The sequence below is a fragment of the Platalea leucorodia genome (assembly GCF_965183815.1).
Source record: "Platalea leucorodia genome assembly, chromosome: 1".
Classification (NCBI taxonomy): Eukaryota; Metazoa; Chordata; class Aves; order Pelecaniformes; family Threskiornithidae; genus Platalea; species Platalea leucorodia.
The window spans coordinates 22,326,933-22,345,524 of NC_138823.1; the positions used below are offsets into that span (position 1 = coordinate 22,326,933).

At 34.4% G+C, this 18,592-nt stretch overlaps 1 protein-coding gene across 29 annotated transcripts in view; it reads right to left on the reverse strand.

Moving 5' to 3' along the window:
• The window catches only part of RIMS2 (regulating synaptic membrane exocytosis 2), a gene marked incomplete at both ends in the record, with an annotated part of 502,005 nt that overhangs the window by 136,025 nt on the left and 347,388 nt on the right, over window positions 1-18,592 (reverse strand). For 15 of the 29 annotated variants that reach the window (XM_082312730.1, XM_082312736.1, XM_082312733.1 and 12 more), the window contains 2 exons: window positions 6,274-6,383; window positions 7,497-7,676. In XM_082312730.1, the coding sequence (XP_082168856.1) occupies window positions 6,274-6,383; window positions 7,497-7,676 (290 nt within the window). Of the gene's footprint in view, window positions 1-5,406; window positions 5,440-6,273; window positions 6,384-7,496; window positions 7,677-9,188; window positions 9,261-11,685; window positions 11,761-16,346; window positions 16,410-18,592 lie in introns of all 29 variants that reach the window. The other 14 variants (XM_082312734.1, XM_082312746.1, XM_082312738.1 and 11 more) reach the window with 7 other exon arrangements.

The window sequence follows — 18,592 nt, forward strand, 5'->3', positions numbered from 1 at the left end:
GGAAACTAATCTCTTCATAGATTTCTGCTCTATAATTCTGTGATAAAATCATGACATTTGAATTCCAATTGAAATCATGACATTGAAAATTCCAATTAAAATCTTCAGCAGGGACACCATCTATACAGTCTACCTTCTCTCACAGAAAAGAATGTATAGAAGGTGTGCCAAAGACTTTAAAAAATCAATTCCAGTACACTTGAACTAAAATGTTTTTGGCATGTTGGTACCCTGAAATATAAATAAACAACGGCCATTATGAGCACAGCTGTATGACTCTTTACTCATTTTTCTTTATGTCCTTTGTAGTCACAGGCCTAGATAGTAAGACCTTCAACTGGCATAAAGAGAGAGGTGTTTAATTCCTCCTTGTGCCAATCCAAGACAAAATTATGAACCATTACTTCCCTTGAAAGTTCAAAACCTTTCAAGTAAGCACCCTAAGCCCTGTGTTATAGGTAATATTTGTTCAAGATTTTCTATGGAAATTGTACTAATGCAAATAAAATATTTTAATATTCTTCAGGGCCTGAAGACTCTGCCACCTCTCAGGAGAGTGAACAAGACATCCACAAGTAAAACCCAAAGGTATATTTTTGCAAATTCCAAGCTGAAATCAAAAACCCAAGGTAGATTCATGCATTATCCTAAAGTATCCTTGTTACTGATATTAACTGATGTATTCTCTTTACTTTCCTGTCAGGCACACATAATGCAAGTTATCCCATGCAAGCACAAAGGTGTCTAATATTATACATTCACTACCACAGAAATATCCACACAAAAAGGGGGTGGGTGCAAAGATATGTACCTTCATTTGTTAGACTAAGTCATCAAGTTCCTAGCCAAGCTGAATGTAGTCCAAGTTCCTATCCTATATTATATACTTGTGATCAATCACCTTTTACAAAACAAACTACCTGTATGCCATATATTTTTAAAAATCTGTGAAATCACAGCTGATAGAGTATGACAGAATTATGACCAGTGTGAATACAGGTTCTCTGCAATTGCATTATAACAGTCTGTCTCCCATCAAACAAGAAAACTGGAGATGGACTTTTTACGAGGGCACATGCTGATAGGACAAGAGGTAATGGCTTTAAACTGGAAGAGGGTAGATTTAGATTAAATATAAGGAAGAAATCCTTCACTATGGGAGTGGTGAGGCACTGGACCAGGTTGGCCAGAGAAGTTGTGGATGCCCCATCCCTGGAAGTGTTCAAGGCCAGGTTGTATGGGGCTTTGAGCAACCTGGTCTAGTGGAAGGGGTCTCTGCCCATGGCAGGGAGGTTGGAACCAGATGGTCTTTAAGGTCCCATCCAACCCAAACCATTCTATGATTCTATGATTCCATGAAACTACGAAACTATGACAGAGCACTGGAAAACACACAATAAAATTCCTTATCATTTTGCAAAATTATGTCTCATTTAACAGAGAAATTATGTTCTGAATGAGACAAAACCCCTTAAAATAAAGAGCATGTCTTTCTGTCTGTCAGTAGTATCTGTGCTTTACTAACCATCAGAGTGTCTCAGTAAGACAAGCAAGTGTCTCAGTAACTTGCACTCCATACAATTGACAGTATAGATATTTGCTTTTTAAAGATTTGAAATTGTATCTGAGAGATATAAAAACTGGAGTTATGGCTGATAGCTATCCCTGATTAAACCTAATAAACTACCGCAGTTAGTTCCATTCGTAGATAATTTTATTCTGGAATAAGATCACCCATACCTGAAGTTAAGAGGGGACAGTTAATCAGCATTAATGTCAGCTTTAATAGCCTCTGAAATAACTTTCCTAAGACTGAAGATTATTATGAGATCATGTAATTAAAGTCTGTACCATAGAGCATAAATAGAAGGGCAAATCCTTACTGAGCTCTACTATTTGCTAAATTTCTGAGCACTTCATTTTTATATTTAAAGGTTTTATTACATTTCTTTGGCCTGACATAATTTTCTAGTTTTTATGGTCAGGTTGATGGTTGGGGTTTTTTTGTAGGCATGGAGAAAGAAAGATCTATGTTTATTTTTAAGAGGAAAAGGAAAAATCTATATTAGGAAAAAATACTCTCCCTCTGATTAGTAATTAACAAACTGAAAGGGCTAATACTGAAGACTTTCAAGAGCACCTTATGGTGTTCCATTTTAATTAGCAGCAAGCAGTCATGGAGTTCATCCTTCTACCAAGACGAGTAAGAACAAAGAAATATATTATATCCACATATAAATGAAAAAAATCTTGTTAACCGTTAGGAACGATAAATATTCCAGTATTCACTTATTGTCTACAGCGCTAATTATACAGAACATTTAAGAGTACATAACCATTTTACTGCTAAAACCAAGTTCAATTTAATACTATTTTTTTTTCTACAAATGTTCATTAGAAATAAGATATCTCTATCTATCTCTAGCATAATTTAAAAATATACAAGCAAAAGTTCAGCTAAAAAAAAAAATCTCCTGGCATTTCAGTGCTGAAAATCCAGTAAAACCTTAAGTGGTCCCAGACTTCTTTTCAGAACTATTTTCCAGCCATCTAACATGAAAATATACTAAACTAACAAAGTCTAAAGCAAAACCCAAACTGCCTCTATGCTTATGATATATTCTGGCTAGATAAGATAATGACATGCATTTCAGAGATACCTAGTCTTTCTTCTGAACAGGTAAAGCTGCAAGACAGCTGTTGGAAGCTAAGGAATTAGCCAAAATGTCATGACCATAAAAGATTGTAAATGCAACACAGCTAATAATATTTGTATGTTGTCCTACTGAGCATGTGGGGCACTGAGAAAAAGATTTATAGGTCAATACACTACTGTTAGGAATGGTCCTTCATAGCTACTCACAGCTAGATTTCTTAAAACCAGACTTCTCTGGCTATTTCAGAATTTTGAAATAAATTGTTCTGGGGAAACCTAGATGTCCCAGAGCAAAAACCTGCAACCACATACCACTGTTCACTGAACTAAATCTACCCCAAATCAATATCTGTCAATTCTGATCCTAATCTGGAACACAGTTACCCAGAGGTTTTTTTCCTGTGTATTCCTTCCATTCCAGTTCTAGTCACACAGCCATAAGCACACCATATTCCACAATACACTGAGTGCTGCACTGTAACAAAAAATCTCTCCAATTGAAAATTACTCCCTTATTTCTACTTGAGTCCTTGCATTTCCACTACATTGTAAGAAACGGTATGTAGTTTCAACCCTGCAACAAATACAGATTATTCAAATGTATACAGATTAAATGAGACTACTGTAGGAGTTACAAACATAGAATTTTTTCTTTTTCTCTTTTGCAAAACTGAGATGACTTCCAATTCCTTTTTGTCTATAGTGTATCTTTTGCTCTTTTCTTCAGTATGATTTTAACTTAACCTGGTCAACAATAAAATCCTTGATTTCAAAATACAGAAAGGTTAGCCTTCACACCATGCTTCCATGCAATATAAAATCCCCTCCCTCATTTCAGTCAAGTATGTGATTCTATAAGAACAGAAAGGACTACTCTGTGACAATGACATTTTCCAGTATGGTCGTATAGCCTTCCCAACAACAGACAACTTTTTGATTATCACCAACAGACAACTGTTTTGATTATGACCACGGCATATAATAACACATGAAAATCTACTCAAAAGTCTATAAAGTTTTGAGGTTTACTTGCTGCTTTATTTGTTGAATAATAATTTAAATCCCTTCTACTATAGTCAGCATTTTCGATTCTACTGAATTTCAGTTTTTATCACTGGTACTTCTTTTGCTTAAAATAACTTTTTGTAAAATTCAATTCTTCACAGTAAAAACATGCTATTAGTCATAATTATGTTCTGTCACAGACAGAAGTTAGGTAATCTGCTGTTCTTGTAGAGCATTATTCCTTTTAAAGAAACTTATTATTGCCCTTAAAGAAAAGGATTAGAAAATCCTAAAGAACGATAGAAAAAGCCTCAAAGTAGAACTATATTGTTATTAGAATATGAGCTCTTCATTCATGACAGAAAATTATATAGAATATTGTGTGAAATCTGGATCTATGGATTATGTTTTTAACTACAGTGTTTACCACCTTTATACGCGTAAAATTCAACATGGAATGTGTCTAGTTACTGTATCTTGAGTCACTGATGATGCCTTGATTGTATATTAAAACTCCAATCTGTGGATTTTGCAGTTTTCCATAACCCAGATTTTCCAAAAAAATTAGACAGAGGTACAGGAAAATATTACTCAGTCTTCAAGTAAAACCAGATAAGAGTTCCTTAAGTCCAAGCAGTACTTACCAGAGCAAACAATTCTAGCACTCCTATAAAAAATAATTATTTTATTGTATTTTTTATATTTCTCTCTATAGAACCTATGATATAAATAGGACTGCTACCCTCTCTAATCAAACACAGTAAAAATACGCAGTACTTCATAACTGCTGCCCTAAAGAGCTCACAGTCTAAATAGATACACTAAGCAAAGAGCAAGGAAGAGTGGTAAAAACATGAAAGCATATACAGCAATGACAGCAAACATCATGTGATTAGATGTCATTATTTCCTGGCATATCTAGACTGTATTTCATACAAGCATTTCACAACACATAAGACGACAAAGAAATGAATACACTAGGGTGATGATCTCAGAAAACAGAGGTTTCTTCTCATGAAGCTTTGCTTCCAAAATGGAAATAAACACTGTAAACACTAAATTAAAAAGTCTGATGAAACAAAATACATTAATACTACATATAGACCCTCAGTGGTATAACCAAGGACTGCAATTGATATCTTGTGGCTTGCTATTAAGCAAATTAAATGGTTTTAATGGTATAAAATATAAGGGGATTTAATTTTAAGCAAAAGTATTATAACTTTTTGAAAGACTATCTTGATTCAATTCGTGTTTCTATATTGTTTGAAAATTACCTAGTAATTCAGCAACTGTGTAACATTATAACATATTTGCAATAAAAACATTGTTCTGATTAAATGCATGGCCAACATTAAACATGTCAAATAATCTCAAATGCTTAAATTTAAATATGTGCCTGAAATGCTAATCCTGAAGAGGTACATACATACGTAGATTAACTGAAATACTCTTATTTTCTGCAGTGTAAACCCTTGGTATTTAAAAATGGGTACATATCTAGGTACTTTTCTAATGATGATCATATTTAGATAGTATTATTCATACTGTCTTTTTTTCATGTAGAACCCTGTACAATTTATGAGCCACAGGTCTGAATATAAAAAAGACTAAATAATTATGACAATAATTCTGACTGTGTCTGTGTAATCAAGTAACATCAATTGCAGTTGGGTTTATTTTTCCCTATATAGCCTCTCAAAAAGGCTTTCAGGTGAAAAACAAACCCTCCTTTATGTACAGACCTTCATAAGACTCTATCTCCTTGTCTCCATTGTCTAGGGAAAGTAACAAAAACAAAACAAACAAACAAACAAAAAAGAAGGGAACCAAAGCACAGGGGTTAAAAACAACAGAAGTTTTATAAAAGATACAGTATACATGTTAAGAAGGATTAAAAAAAAAAGAGTGTATATGGCCATTTAGACTGATTTTGCACAGCACATCTAGTTATCAAAAGTGGAAGGGTGAAAATGTATTTGATATCAAAAATGTGTTTATATACCTCTGCTTCTAAACATTTTGGAAAATGTCTCCATCGACCAGTGCTTTTATAAGACATTAAAGATAAGCACAATTACAGTACCAGTAAAACATGAATCATGAAATATCTTGCTGACCTTTCCTATTTTAAAGATTATTAGCTCTCTTCTTGCTCTTCCAGTTTCAAGATGCAGAGATTTTATATTAGCAATCTGTAACACACTCCATGTGAACCCACAAGTGACCAGCTATGCTTCTAACTCCCAAAAGAGCCAGTTTTATCACTAAACAACGTATAAAAGATCATTTCCTGTGCCTGTTGAAGTCAATGACAAAACACCTATTGAGTTCAAAAGGAACAGGATCATGCTAATAGTCAGTCCATCTTGGTTTGTGCATATTGCACGGTTGATGATTATTGTATTGCTGATGATTCATTTCAGTCAAGAGTGTTGTAGATATTAAAACACAATAGAAGAAAATACAGTACAAAATACTAGTATCAAATCCTAATTCTGTACACAAAAACTCAAGACATTTCAACTGTAATGCCAAAAGAAAAATAATAAATACAATCAACCTTCATGAGCAATTTTGCAACACCATTAAGGAGAAAACCATACACTTACTTCTCTCCAACGTCCCCTTCGGTGGGAGTTGCGGTAACTGCCTGCCCCTTCGCCCTACTACTGGAGTACTTGATGGACTTGTCTGAACAGACCCCGTTCGAGGATGTGACCTATGAGACACATATGAAAACACACCATATCCATTAAATGATAAATTCGTCCTTAAATAACATTAAGAACTGATAACATGACTAAGTAGGCTTTAGATCACTTGGGACCCTTGCAGTCCCACAGTTAAACTATTATCTCTTTTCAGAGAAAGACCTGATTAAAAAGAGAAATATCTCTGTGAAAAAGAAAAAAGCCAAACTAAGGCTGAACATCCATAAGATGCTTGTTTGCACAGTCAAGCCAGAAAATGTATTGTGTGTATATTCATGTGCATATGGATATAATACCCACATACACATAAAATTATCCGCAAGTCAAATTCAACAATCTTTACTTAGCTTGTATTTGGTTAAATTACAATTGAGTGGCAATGAGATTACAGAGATTTGTCTAAACAAAGTAATAAACTGGGAAAAGACACTGGTATTTGACTCTAAGTCTCATGAGGGATTTGATGTTACTAACTCTAACTTTCAGAAAACAAAAGAAGGTATTCTGCAGTTCTAAAATAAGGAGAGGCTGTACTGAACATCAACTAGACCAAAATGTACTCATCTTTTTATTGTATTATGTTTATTTAAGGTAAGAGTAATGCATATGTCAATCAGTAAAGTATAGCACTCGAACAGGAAAAATACAGACTATGGCACAGTAAAATGTAGTCAGAAAATGGTGGTTAAAATGGTAATTAATAGACAAAATTAGTACAGTCCATTGAAAGAAACTTTTTTTTTTTAAAAAATAGTTTCATTTGATGTTGTTATGATGGTTGTTCCATAAGCGATGTCTGATGAACACAAACAATTTCTCATTCTGTAAGAGAAGAATATGATAGTTATGAGGTGCTTTATGTGGGAAACCATCCAGGATTCCTGATAAATGAGAAATCACAAACAAATGTAGTTAAATACTGTTAGCAAACAATTTGCAATGGAAGCCACACCATTATATCCAGAGTAGAATATAAATAGTGTGTTGGCACTGAAAGGGTTAGTATCTGTTGCTACTAGTGATCAGCTAAGGATGAGGCGGTACCAATTAGCTACTGGGAAAATAAAATGGTGAGCTGGTGGGGCAGAAGGGGATTAGTCTGATTGATTTGTCTGTTTCACCTCGGTAAGGCAGGTGAAGGAGGGGCAGATCTTCCAGTCATTAATGAAGGCATCGACCTGATGAGGTTTGAGTCAGGACGCTCTGTGGATCGGGAGCGGGAGCTGGTCCGCTCTAGCATAGGACGTTGTTCTGTTGATCTGGATCTTTGATATGGCTGTCTATCTGCTGCTTCACAATTCCTGTAATGTTAGTCAAAAAGCAGCTCAGTTGACCTTTGACTTTTCTATTAATTATAAAATATGCTGCATGATACTGGTTTGGAGCAAATCATTTTGTTATGTACATTTTTTTGAGGGGGGAAATTTTCTGAGTTCGCTTCTTGATAACATACAGTTTTTTTACATGTGCAATTTGGTTTGCTCCATCCATACTCTTGATAAATGGGCTGAAATGTTTCCAATGTCTCAGTAATGACTATCCATGCAATAGTCTGTTTCCTGACAATTTCTGGGTAAAAATATTGTTATTTTGTTAATTAATACATCAACCTTGGAGGAAAAGAATAGATGACATAATATCAAGTCTCACTAAAGCTAAGGACTCTTTTAATTGTGCAGTTTAATTGAGCATTTTTACTCACATGACTAGATTTTTACAGACTGCATTATCTTTAGAGCTAGTGCTCTTGTTTGTAGGAAAGTCCACATTCCAGATGTTATAATTACCATGTAGCACTGTTAACTATTATTAGACTCAGGATGTCTGTCAAGATATAGGATAGGCTATAGCAATGGATTCATACGTGGTGCTCGGACTGTCATCAGATGAAAATCTACAACATCATTAGTTCTCACAGAAGTTCCAACAACTAGACAAAGTTTGGTTTGTAATAAAAAAACCTTCTAACCCACAGCCCAAAGAACTGTGCCAAAACAGCATGGAAAAAGTTACCATTAGAGATGCAACAGGGAGAAATTAGACTGAGTAAAACAGAATTTCTTGATCAAGCAGTCTGGTCTTCTACTATCTTAGGCAATTAATCGTGCCATTACTTTCAGAAATTAATCAAGCCCCACCTTTTTTCACAATGTAATTGGTCTGTTTGCAAGGAGTAATATGTGCTAACAATATCCTAAAATATATAAAATCAAGGAAATTTTAAAAGTAAAATCCATACCCTGATGGAGTTACTTACTAAATTCACACTCCTCCCAGCTCTCCTTGAGTAACTAAACAGCTATAGAATACAAATGGGGAACATGTACCCTTCAGGACTTTTCCTTGAGCAAAGTTATGCATTTTACAATGAAGGCAGTTAATACAAAGAGTGACTGGATGACGATTAAGTGTAACAATAAGCCGAATTTTAATTGGTATCAAAAAAGAGGAAGACATACCACAGCCTCATTATGAAGAGTCTTATGTTATTAACAGCATTTTATTTCTAAAACCCATATTGAGACAGTATAGTTGTCTCTAGTGTGCCTAACTTTGCTGAATGGGGTGATAAAAGATTCATTAAAACGAATGTCTCTTCAGGCCTTCCATGAAGTAATAATTGGACTCCCAGAGCATACGAAGGAATTGCCACAGACAGGTTCAGAATAATACCATTCACCATGAACCTACATCTATAAGCTCCTAACAAGCAAACACACCACAGTGAGACACGTAATGGTAATTATAAGCCGAGGCACTAAATATTGGAGGAAAAGTACAACAAGCCTGGCACAAAACCACAACAAAATTACCTCACTTCTTCTTCTATGAGTTCTGTTTCTGAATGGGAAGCTTCATCAGCAAAAACATCCACTGTCTCGCTTCTTTGACATTGTGGATAGACAAAGAAACACAGCCTCAGCTTTGATATGAATGTTGCTTAGTTTAGGTAACTGTTTAAGAGAGGTTTCAGTGTTATGGAAGGTGAGAAAGGTGTCAGTCACCTGCATCGTGGTTAAAAAAATATCCATGGGAATAAATTCTTAGACTACGGGAAAAAATTCCAAGAAAAAATATTCCTAAATTCAACAAAACTACAAAAGAAAATATGACCAAGGTCCAGACAACCCACCCCTATCTTGTTTACCCACATATTTAGGAAAATTAGTTAGCCCACAGAGACTTTCTTCTTTGGGTCTGTCACTGTCACACACAGAGAGCTAGAACAACCCTTCTGCCAGTGAGTGGGGGACTGCTGGAGCACACAGCAGCAGGGACCAGGCAATATGGCGAGAGGTATATTCCATTTTCTATTTCTTTCTCCTTCCAAAAGCCAGGAAGACATACAGAGGAACAGGCGAGTAGCAACCACATGACTGTCATAAACACTTCATGAGAAGTTAAGCCTCTTTCACTTGTTACTCTTAAGGACTCATTGTCTTTAGCTGTAGTATAACATCCTGTAGCTTTAGGATGTTAGGGATCTGACTGCCTACATTAGAAGGCAGGCAGGCATTTTTACCATTAGGATTAATACTAATGCCTTAGTGGGCAGGTTTTGTATTCTGCAGAGCATCATGGAGCCACTATAGCTAATCACTATGCTAACAGATAAAGGCCTCAGAAATTTCATATTCAGTAGTTTATATAAATATTCAGTTTGCCACAATCTGCAGCTGGCATTTACTTCAAGTGGAAAAACAACGAGGAGTTCCCAGAAGTGAAGGAGAACATGGATTTTGGCAGTGAACCTTTTGGTTTTAGATGAAGCTTTGGCACCACTGTTGTTTTGTAGGCTGAAGGATTTGAAGATAAAGTTGAATCCTGAGGTGTAACTGAGTTGTTATCCTCGAGTTACAGGCTACATGCTGCAAACATGCTGCAAACCTCTCAATACCCACAGCAGCAAAAGGAGGGCTATATAAGCATACTGAGGGTCCCACTTGAAAGCTTCAGTGTGTGGTTTTAGATCAAACACATACAAAGAACAATTCAACAGACAGTTTTACTGTCTGTTCTTTGTCCTCACATATTTTTTTTTGTCCTTTTGAGAGTAAACACATGTGCTATATGATCCAGGTCTTCAGAAAAGAACTGTCCCTTTTACAGAAAAAATATCACTCCAGTAACCTCCTTGGGCAGTGAAGCTCCTCACCTACCACAGTGTACAACTATGCACTAATATCACAATCCAGCCATAAGCATGGAGGGGGAGCTTTTAAAACACCTCAGTGAATTAAAAACAGTTCATAACTTTTCAGATAACATTCTTGAGGGCTTATGCTCCCAAGTTATCTCGGTGAAAGTTTCCTCTTTTCTCATTATAATTCATATCATATGAATTACTGATTTTTAAAGAGGGAAATATAATAGTCTAAGTTAAAGTATTCAACATCCATGTGATATTTTAATGTATGTTAGAGCTGTTTATCTTTGCTATCAGACTTTTCATTATAAAAAATACAGTTAATGAAATGTCAAATAGTGACCTCCATTTACTATTGCCTATCGTAGCATCCTTCTGCCTTTGCTAAGGAAAACATGGATGGTAGGTGGCCCATTCCCCTATCAAAGTCTACAAGACTTGTGAGCATAACTCACCCCTACACTGAGGAAAGAGTAGAGCAGTAAGTGTTTGCTTTTTAACCAAGCACACCTATCACTCTGAAACTGTTTGAGCTCTCTGTAAGCTGCCATGCAGAAAGTTCTGTGAGTATTCACAATCAAATTTTATATTCCAAACCCATCAAAAATTAGAATTAGAATCCCATACTATTTAGGTACCACCGTAAATTCTGGTAACTACAGTATCTAACCAAAGGTGCAGAAAATAACCATTTCTAATTTTTAATTTTTCAGATTTGTTACTTTTCTTAACAAAGAGAAGAATTTTCAACAAATTAATACATTCATTGATCTAAACTTATGTATAGAGGAAGCCTTATAAAAGATGAACATTTTTCAACAGTAAGCAATCATAACCGCTTACAACACAAATAAAAGTTATTTTTCCCCAAAATAACTGAAAGCAGTTTATTTGAAAGCCCATGTTAAATTCTTTTACTGTGTGCAAGACTAAAAAAGCAAGCTATGAGATCATGCCAATCACAATTTTAGTACTAGGTTGTTCTTGTAACAAAAAACTGAAGAAATAAAAATAGAATTGTTGTAGGATTACAGTACACTACAATTCAGCTCCTAGTGCATCTTTTTTCATCTAGAAACACTGAGCACAGAACAAGAAAAATACAGCAATACATTTTCTAATTATCATAATTTCAAACTCCAGCTAATGTACAATGATAATACCTGTCAGTGTCTGTGGATGGCTGCTGGATTTCAATCCTTGGACATGTTATTCTTCTACTAGCTATAGGAACTTTGCTGTTTAGTCACAGACACAAGATCCTCTGTTAGCATAACATAGGTGAGCATGTCTACAAACAACTGAGATTTCTAGTACCAAGCAAACTTAAATTTGAGTCATAAGTATTGTAATGGAAAATGGGAAAATGGGAAGGAGCAGTATGCTACCAAATATCTAGATAAACTGGCGACTGGATACCTTACCAAATCACTCATCTATACCTATAAAGAAACTTAATATAAAATTATGTGCTGCTATAGTTTTAAAAGCCAGGAACATAATGCTTTTAGGTACTCTTGCAAACTAAACAAAAATAGGAAGCAAAGCAAGATATTTTTGCTGCAGTAATATTCTATCATGCTTTATATATGTGTAGCGTATATATCTATACATATATATGCACACACTCGTATGATCTATTCACATGCACATTACACTGTGGTGTATGTGATAACTACAGGTATATCTACACAACAGTCACAGGCATGACTAAACTGTAACATGCCAGTATCTGAACTACTTTTCTACTAGTTGACTCAGCTAAGCAGACAAAGCAGAGAACTCAGCTGTGATCCCAGGGACGTTGTGCTCCACACTGCTATGCGCAGACTGCTACAGCTATCGAAACTCAGTTGCTTACAGCTTGCTTAGGTATCTGTACATGGCATTGCAGTCACTTTGGTGATTCTGTTGTAGACATATCTAATCATGCTAACACATGATGGCATGGTACTATTTATTATAAAAATGCTTAAAGAAAGCACATATAGCTATATCTATAGTGATTTAATCTGCAAAATATGTTTCATCATCAATAGATTTACTGAGAAATAGCAAAGCCCTGCTTTAAGTAGAGTTAGACCAGATGATAGTTTTTCCAAGGTTCTTTCCAACTCAAATTAGTTTATGATTCTATGGATCTAGTCAGAAGTTTATGCTAGCTATTACAATCAAATATCAATAAAAACAATAAGTAGTGTCAATCCTGGAACAATTAAGACTGAAATGATGTGCTGAAATATTTCATATCCTCTTTATCTGTAAAATCAGACCCAATTTAATTTTGTGTATTTTGGAGGAATAGAAAAGCAACTTGGTTTTTGAAGGGAAAATAGTAAAAATATGTAAGCAATTTCTTCTTCACAGAAAATCTGAACATTAAACAAAAAGAAGCGGTGTATGCTTTTGAGAAAAAGGCTTCTTAACTTCCAGTTAACACTATTTGTAACTGCATTCAAATGAAAGCAAACACAGCAAATGAGCTAATAATAATACTAATTTCACTTAACTAGTTAACTTTAGTTTAAGAATCAGTTTCCAGTATTTTACTCAAAGGTAATTTCTCAAAAAATGAACCTTGCAGGCTGCCATTTCCTTACAACAGAGGTGAACCAATGAATGCAAGCAACATATATGTTGCCTTATGTCTTACCAATTTATTTGGCTTGCACTAACTTTATCATACTAACATTTATTCATACTTTTATTCTGTGCCTACAATATGAAATGTTTGGAGGTATTCCTTCACTACTAATTTAAAAGTCTGAGAGACTTAGGCTGATTTTTGCTGTAATATAATATGTTAAGTGTTTGTTTTACAGTATTGTTTCTGGTACTAGTAATATACATTTTCATTTTTATATCCAGTTGCCTTTTATAGTACCTTGTATTTTGCCAACTACTTCCAACTTTCAACATTTTTAATATAGACCCTCAACTGACACATATTAAAGAATCACACTGCAGGAACACATATCTTTAGCTTCATGAGATGACTCACTGAAGATCATGAAAAAAGTGATTAGCATTCAAAAGCTGGGAACTCAAAATTCTCAAAGAGAGCCGAAATCCTCCTCACCACCACCCTAGCTCAATTTTATAACTGAATATACTGCTGCAATTCTCTCCAAGATAATAATCTAAATTTTAATAAAAATATTAGAAATATTCCAAAATATAAGTGTTTCAGATTTGTAATATAAGTTTATTACACATTTTTTCCCATTTTCAAACACAATGTTTCACCCACTCCACTTGAATGTTGTATTGTAGTGTATGAGCAATGACAGGAACATTCAAGGGTTTTAATGAACATGTATTTCATGATTGAAGAGTAAGTGGTATGTAAGTCAATGCATAGAGATGCTTGAGAGAGAAGCAGTGAGAGAGAAGCATTTCCTAGTAGGGCTTGAATGTTCAAATGCTGTTCAGCAGAGCACTTTTAGACTATAGACTAATCAAGTGAATTAGTTGTAGGCTTAAAATTAAGCATGTACCTAAATATACCTTTGTACAGTGCAGTACTAAATGCAAAATTTGAAAAGTACTTAGTTCTTGTGGGATTTTTTTCCTCAGACCTTAAATATAACTTTATTTGTACATGGCATGCTGTATTTAGTTGGCCTCTTTTTTTCCAGTAACATTTAAAAAAAACAGTAATATGGCAGACATTCAATTAGTAAATTATTACAAACAGGCCTTAATAGTGCAAATATGTGTTTATCTGTCTTCCTAACTTTTGGCAACAGACCTGCCTGTAATTCTGACCTCACTGAAGTCAACAACAGTTCTGTCACTTGACGAGGCCAGGATTTCAATCAGATCATTCCAAGATAAGCAGTTATGTAAGACTTTATTACCTTCTAAGCTCTTAAATTACAAATGAGCAAAATAGCGTGTTGTTTCTGTTAAAGGTATTCTGTAAATCCATTGATCTTAACAGAATCTGATCCATTTCAGTAGTCTTCATTCTATGAAAGTATGGTTTATGTCTTATGGTCTACCTAAAAGTCATATTGGTTCACAACAAATGTTCTTATCTTTTATTTCTTTTTCCACAGCTTTTTGGAGCTAAATTTAAATGGCGACAGAGAGTACTAACAAATAAATTTCTTTTTCAAGTTACAAATCTGTTTTCTCCTGATGTTTACCTACATTAGCAACTATACATTACTAAATCTAAGACGAGTGGAGTAGTAAACCAGAACTATTTAATGTGACTATCAAAAGCAAATACAAAAACTTTGTTTACACTAAGCACTTTCCAGCCTTCTTCAAATGCAATTCATTTTCAGTACGCTTGTGCACTTTCCCAGGAAAAACTAATAATCATGGCCCTTGTCATAAGCACAAATTAAGTGTATACTTCAAACACTTAAAATTAAAGAGCCAGCAAACAGTGGCACTCTGGTTCAAAAAGCTAGGGAAGAAATATGTTCTCAAGTCTCTGTGGCTGCACTAATGTTGAGCCAAAAGACCCCTACAAACCTCTTCTCTCTAGAGAAGAGAGAAACTTGCGTTAAAATATTGAAGGATTAATTCTGGGTTTTACCAGATTTTATAGTTTCAGGTTGATAAACTCACTTATGTTCTCCTTCAGTCTCTGAATTCCTTAAACAGAATTCCTGTTTTAGTCAATATATACAGGACAAATATGAATCACAATTTTATTGAAATAGCCCTAGGACTGCAGGTGAACTGTGACTAATCCATTTTATATATATATCTTCTGTTTTCAGTATATAGTATCATTTTATATGGTTTGTCATATTCAGCTGAGTGTAGTCTAATAGCCTTCCAGTGATCTGTTTTAGGTATATAACTATTTCTCCAGAGAGATATACTGACTTGTATCACCACAAAATAATAAAGAGAAACACAAAATTCAAAGTATGGTCAGTAATTAATTTACTAATAAATAATTAATTCAATATTCATGCACAATTTACATGTTATTAAGTATTGGTATGCACAAAATTATAGCATTTGAGACACCAATATGTACAGCATTATTTTGTATAATTTCACAACAAATATTTTTGAGATAGATAGTTTCGTAACTCTTAGTCTTCATCAAGGAAAAGTTCTCAGTAACTCTGTGGGAGTTTCACTTAAGATCTTCAGAATTTACCAGCATTTTGGACCCACATCATATATTTGTTTGGTTTAGTCAGCCAAAATATGCCACCAGCATAGTCCAGCTCCTACTTACGAGATACGGAAGGGCAGAAAGTAGCAAGCTCTGTGCCCATTCGCAAAGGAAGTAAGTAAAAATAAAGAAGAAAAATATCGCAAGAGCAAGAAGAAAATGAGGGAGAAGTAGTAAAGTCAAGGAACTAATAGCAAGCACTCCCTTGATCAGGAGCCAACTGCAGCTCGGAAGAACTGGATTGAAAGGTACACGCACTTTGCATGTGTTATGCATCAATCACACAGGAAGATAGGTTAGAAACTTGGAACTGGGATTATTTCTAAAACTAAAAAGTATTAGGTCTCAAAGACACATTCCCCAACACTGTGAATGTAGGCAGGTATATCAGCCAAAAAGCCCTTTTTCATTAAAGCAGTCCTGAACAGTAAGAACATGTTTTAAAAATAGTTCAAACATAATTAATGTTCTTTTTATATTTGTAACTGCATAAAACAGCTTAATTTTGGAAAACAGACTAGCACATAAATATGCCTTAGTCCTGAGTCAAGAAAGAAAGACATCAAGAAAAATATACTTATTAGGAATAATTTTGGTACAATTATAAATGAACTCCTATTATAAAGATTAGAAATACATTTTAGCTATATCTGTAACACTACACTCTTTACTTACCCATAATTTTCAGCTGAACCATTGACTACATGATCTGCCCATGAACTTGCACCATTGTACCACCTTTACAATGCAGTTAAAATAAAGAAATGTTATAAAGAAATATATGTATTATTAATAACACTCTAATTCATATGACATGACCACTGCTCAATAAAATAGGAAGCTTTCCAAATGTTTCCAAATCATTTTGTACATTTCCTATTTTCTCTCAGGCAAGAAAACCATATTTTTTTTTATTAAAAACCAAGCAAATTATGTTTAATTTTTCCTGATATAGTTCTTAATATATTTCACCTTTATTCTTTTCAGCAGTTTAGCCATGAATTTAGGTTCCATAAAGGCTAACTGATCCCTTATCTTTTCTTACACAAAAATCTTCATGTTTTCATGAGTTTGTGGAATAATTAAAAAATAATTGTGGAGATATAGCATTACCAGACAATAATGTTCTGTGTAGCAATAGTTTAAAATACTGCTTTTGATAGGGTGGTTAGTTTTTTAGCTAGCTAGTTTTAGCTATCTATTTGATAGGGTGGTTAGTTTTTTCAGTTATTTAAGAAGCAGAAGAAAACTCACTTCACTCAGATCAAACAATAAAAACTAATTAAATTTTATACCTGTATTATTCTTTCAGGTACTGAACATGGGCTACCTAAACATTTGCAGCATCATTTCAGCAAATCAGTTGAAGACAACATAAAACACATGTAGAAATATTTTATCTTAAGTAGAACCATTGAGAAAAGAAATAACAGGACCAAAAAAAAGTTGTTTTCATTTCAGAAAGCAGGGGATAAACTGTTTATGTGACATTACTCCAGTATATTAAGAGTATATACAAATCATCCAACATTTGGTTAAGAAGTTTCAACTGGATCTCTGGAGTTCAATATTTTCAGGATCTTCCTTGAGTAAAGCCTTGGAACTGCAATAGTCCCACTATTCAATGATTTCCACACGACAGTGAGTGAGAAGCAAGGCAGGGATTTTCAGAAAAGATTGAGGGACCACCATATGATCAACTTGGATATAAATCTTCCTTAGTCTGTACTGAAAATCCAAGCCAAAGTCTGCAGGATGAACATTTTAATGGCTTGAATACACTTATCCAAGAGTTTTCATGAATCTGTTCCTGGGAATCACAGCAGTGTTTTTTGCATGACTCCATTTTTTTCCCAAACTTCTCATATTTCAAAATCGGAGGTTTTTGCAATATGTTTACAAACTAAATAACCACACACCTCCTGGGCATTGTGTTGAGGGAAGACCATATGGAGCGCAGTATATGTGAACGTCACTCAGCTGCTTGTGTTTCTTCTATATCAAATTGGATGGTATGGGGAATGGCTTTTTGCATGGTTTGTAGCCAGATTAATGACTGGATGAAAGTTACTTTAGTTTAATCTAATTTAGTTTTAGATTAGATTTAAATTCAATCTAAATTAGAATACAGCTGGAGAATGACAGGTATATCTTTACACTCTCCCTGATCATCCGTATCCTTAAAACTGAAGCCAGTCTCTCCAGTTAGCCAGTATTTTAAGTAAGATACTTCTGTAAAAGTACTTATTATAGACACCATAAATACATAAGTATGGTTTTAAAATTGCAGTGCACTTTATTTTTTGTTAAATATGACTGTATTTATTTGTATCAATCAAATAGAAACAAAATTTCTTGCTCTTAATTAGAAAATAATCCCTGCTTTACCTGCTCCAGTACTGTAGACAAAAAATCAGACACTGACTTAAAAATGGACAAGAAATATAAAAGATCGAATTGTACAAAGGGAGAAGAATATCACCTTGCTTCTTTCTTCAGATTTTCTTCCTTTTGGACTTTGCCTAGCTCTTTAAACATTAAATGCTGTTATCAAATAACTATTTGCAGAGACACTCCAAAAGTTTTCAGATTACACATCAGACTTTGGTTATATTATGTTCACTGTGATACTCTATATGCATATGAAAATTTAGGAAGAACAATAGTGCTTTTGGTCCCAGCACAGCAAGTACCCAAAATCAATTTGAAGGCATTCAGTTAGTCTTTTTTTAAATCAATATGGGCAGTAATATGTCAAAAGCTGAGGACCTTCTTAAGTGACTCAGGTTATTAAAAGAATGAAATTGAGGACTCTAAATTGTCCTATAATCACTCCTAGTGACTGAAAAGGTTAGCCATTAAACATATGCTGCAGTTAAGTGGGGAAAAATCCTTCAGTTGTACCTAGCTCCTCTGTACTA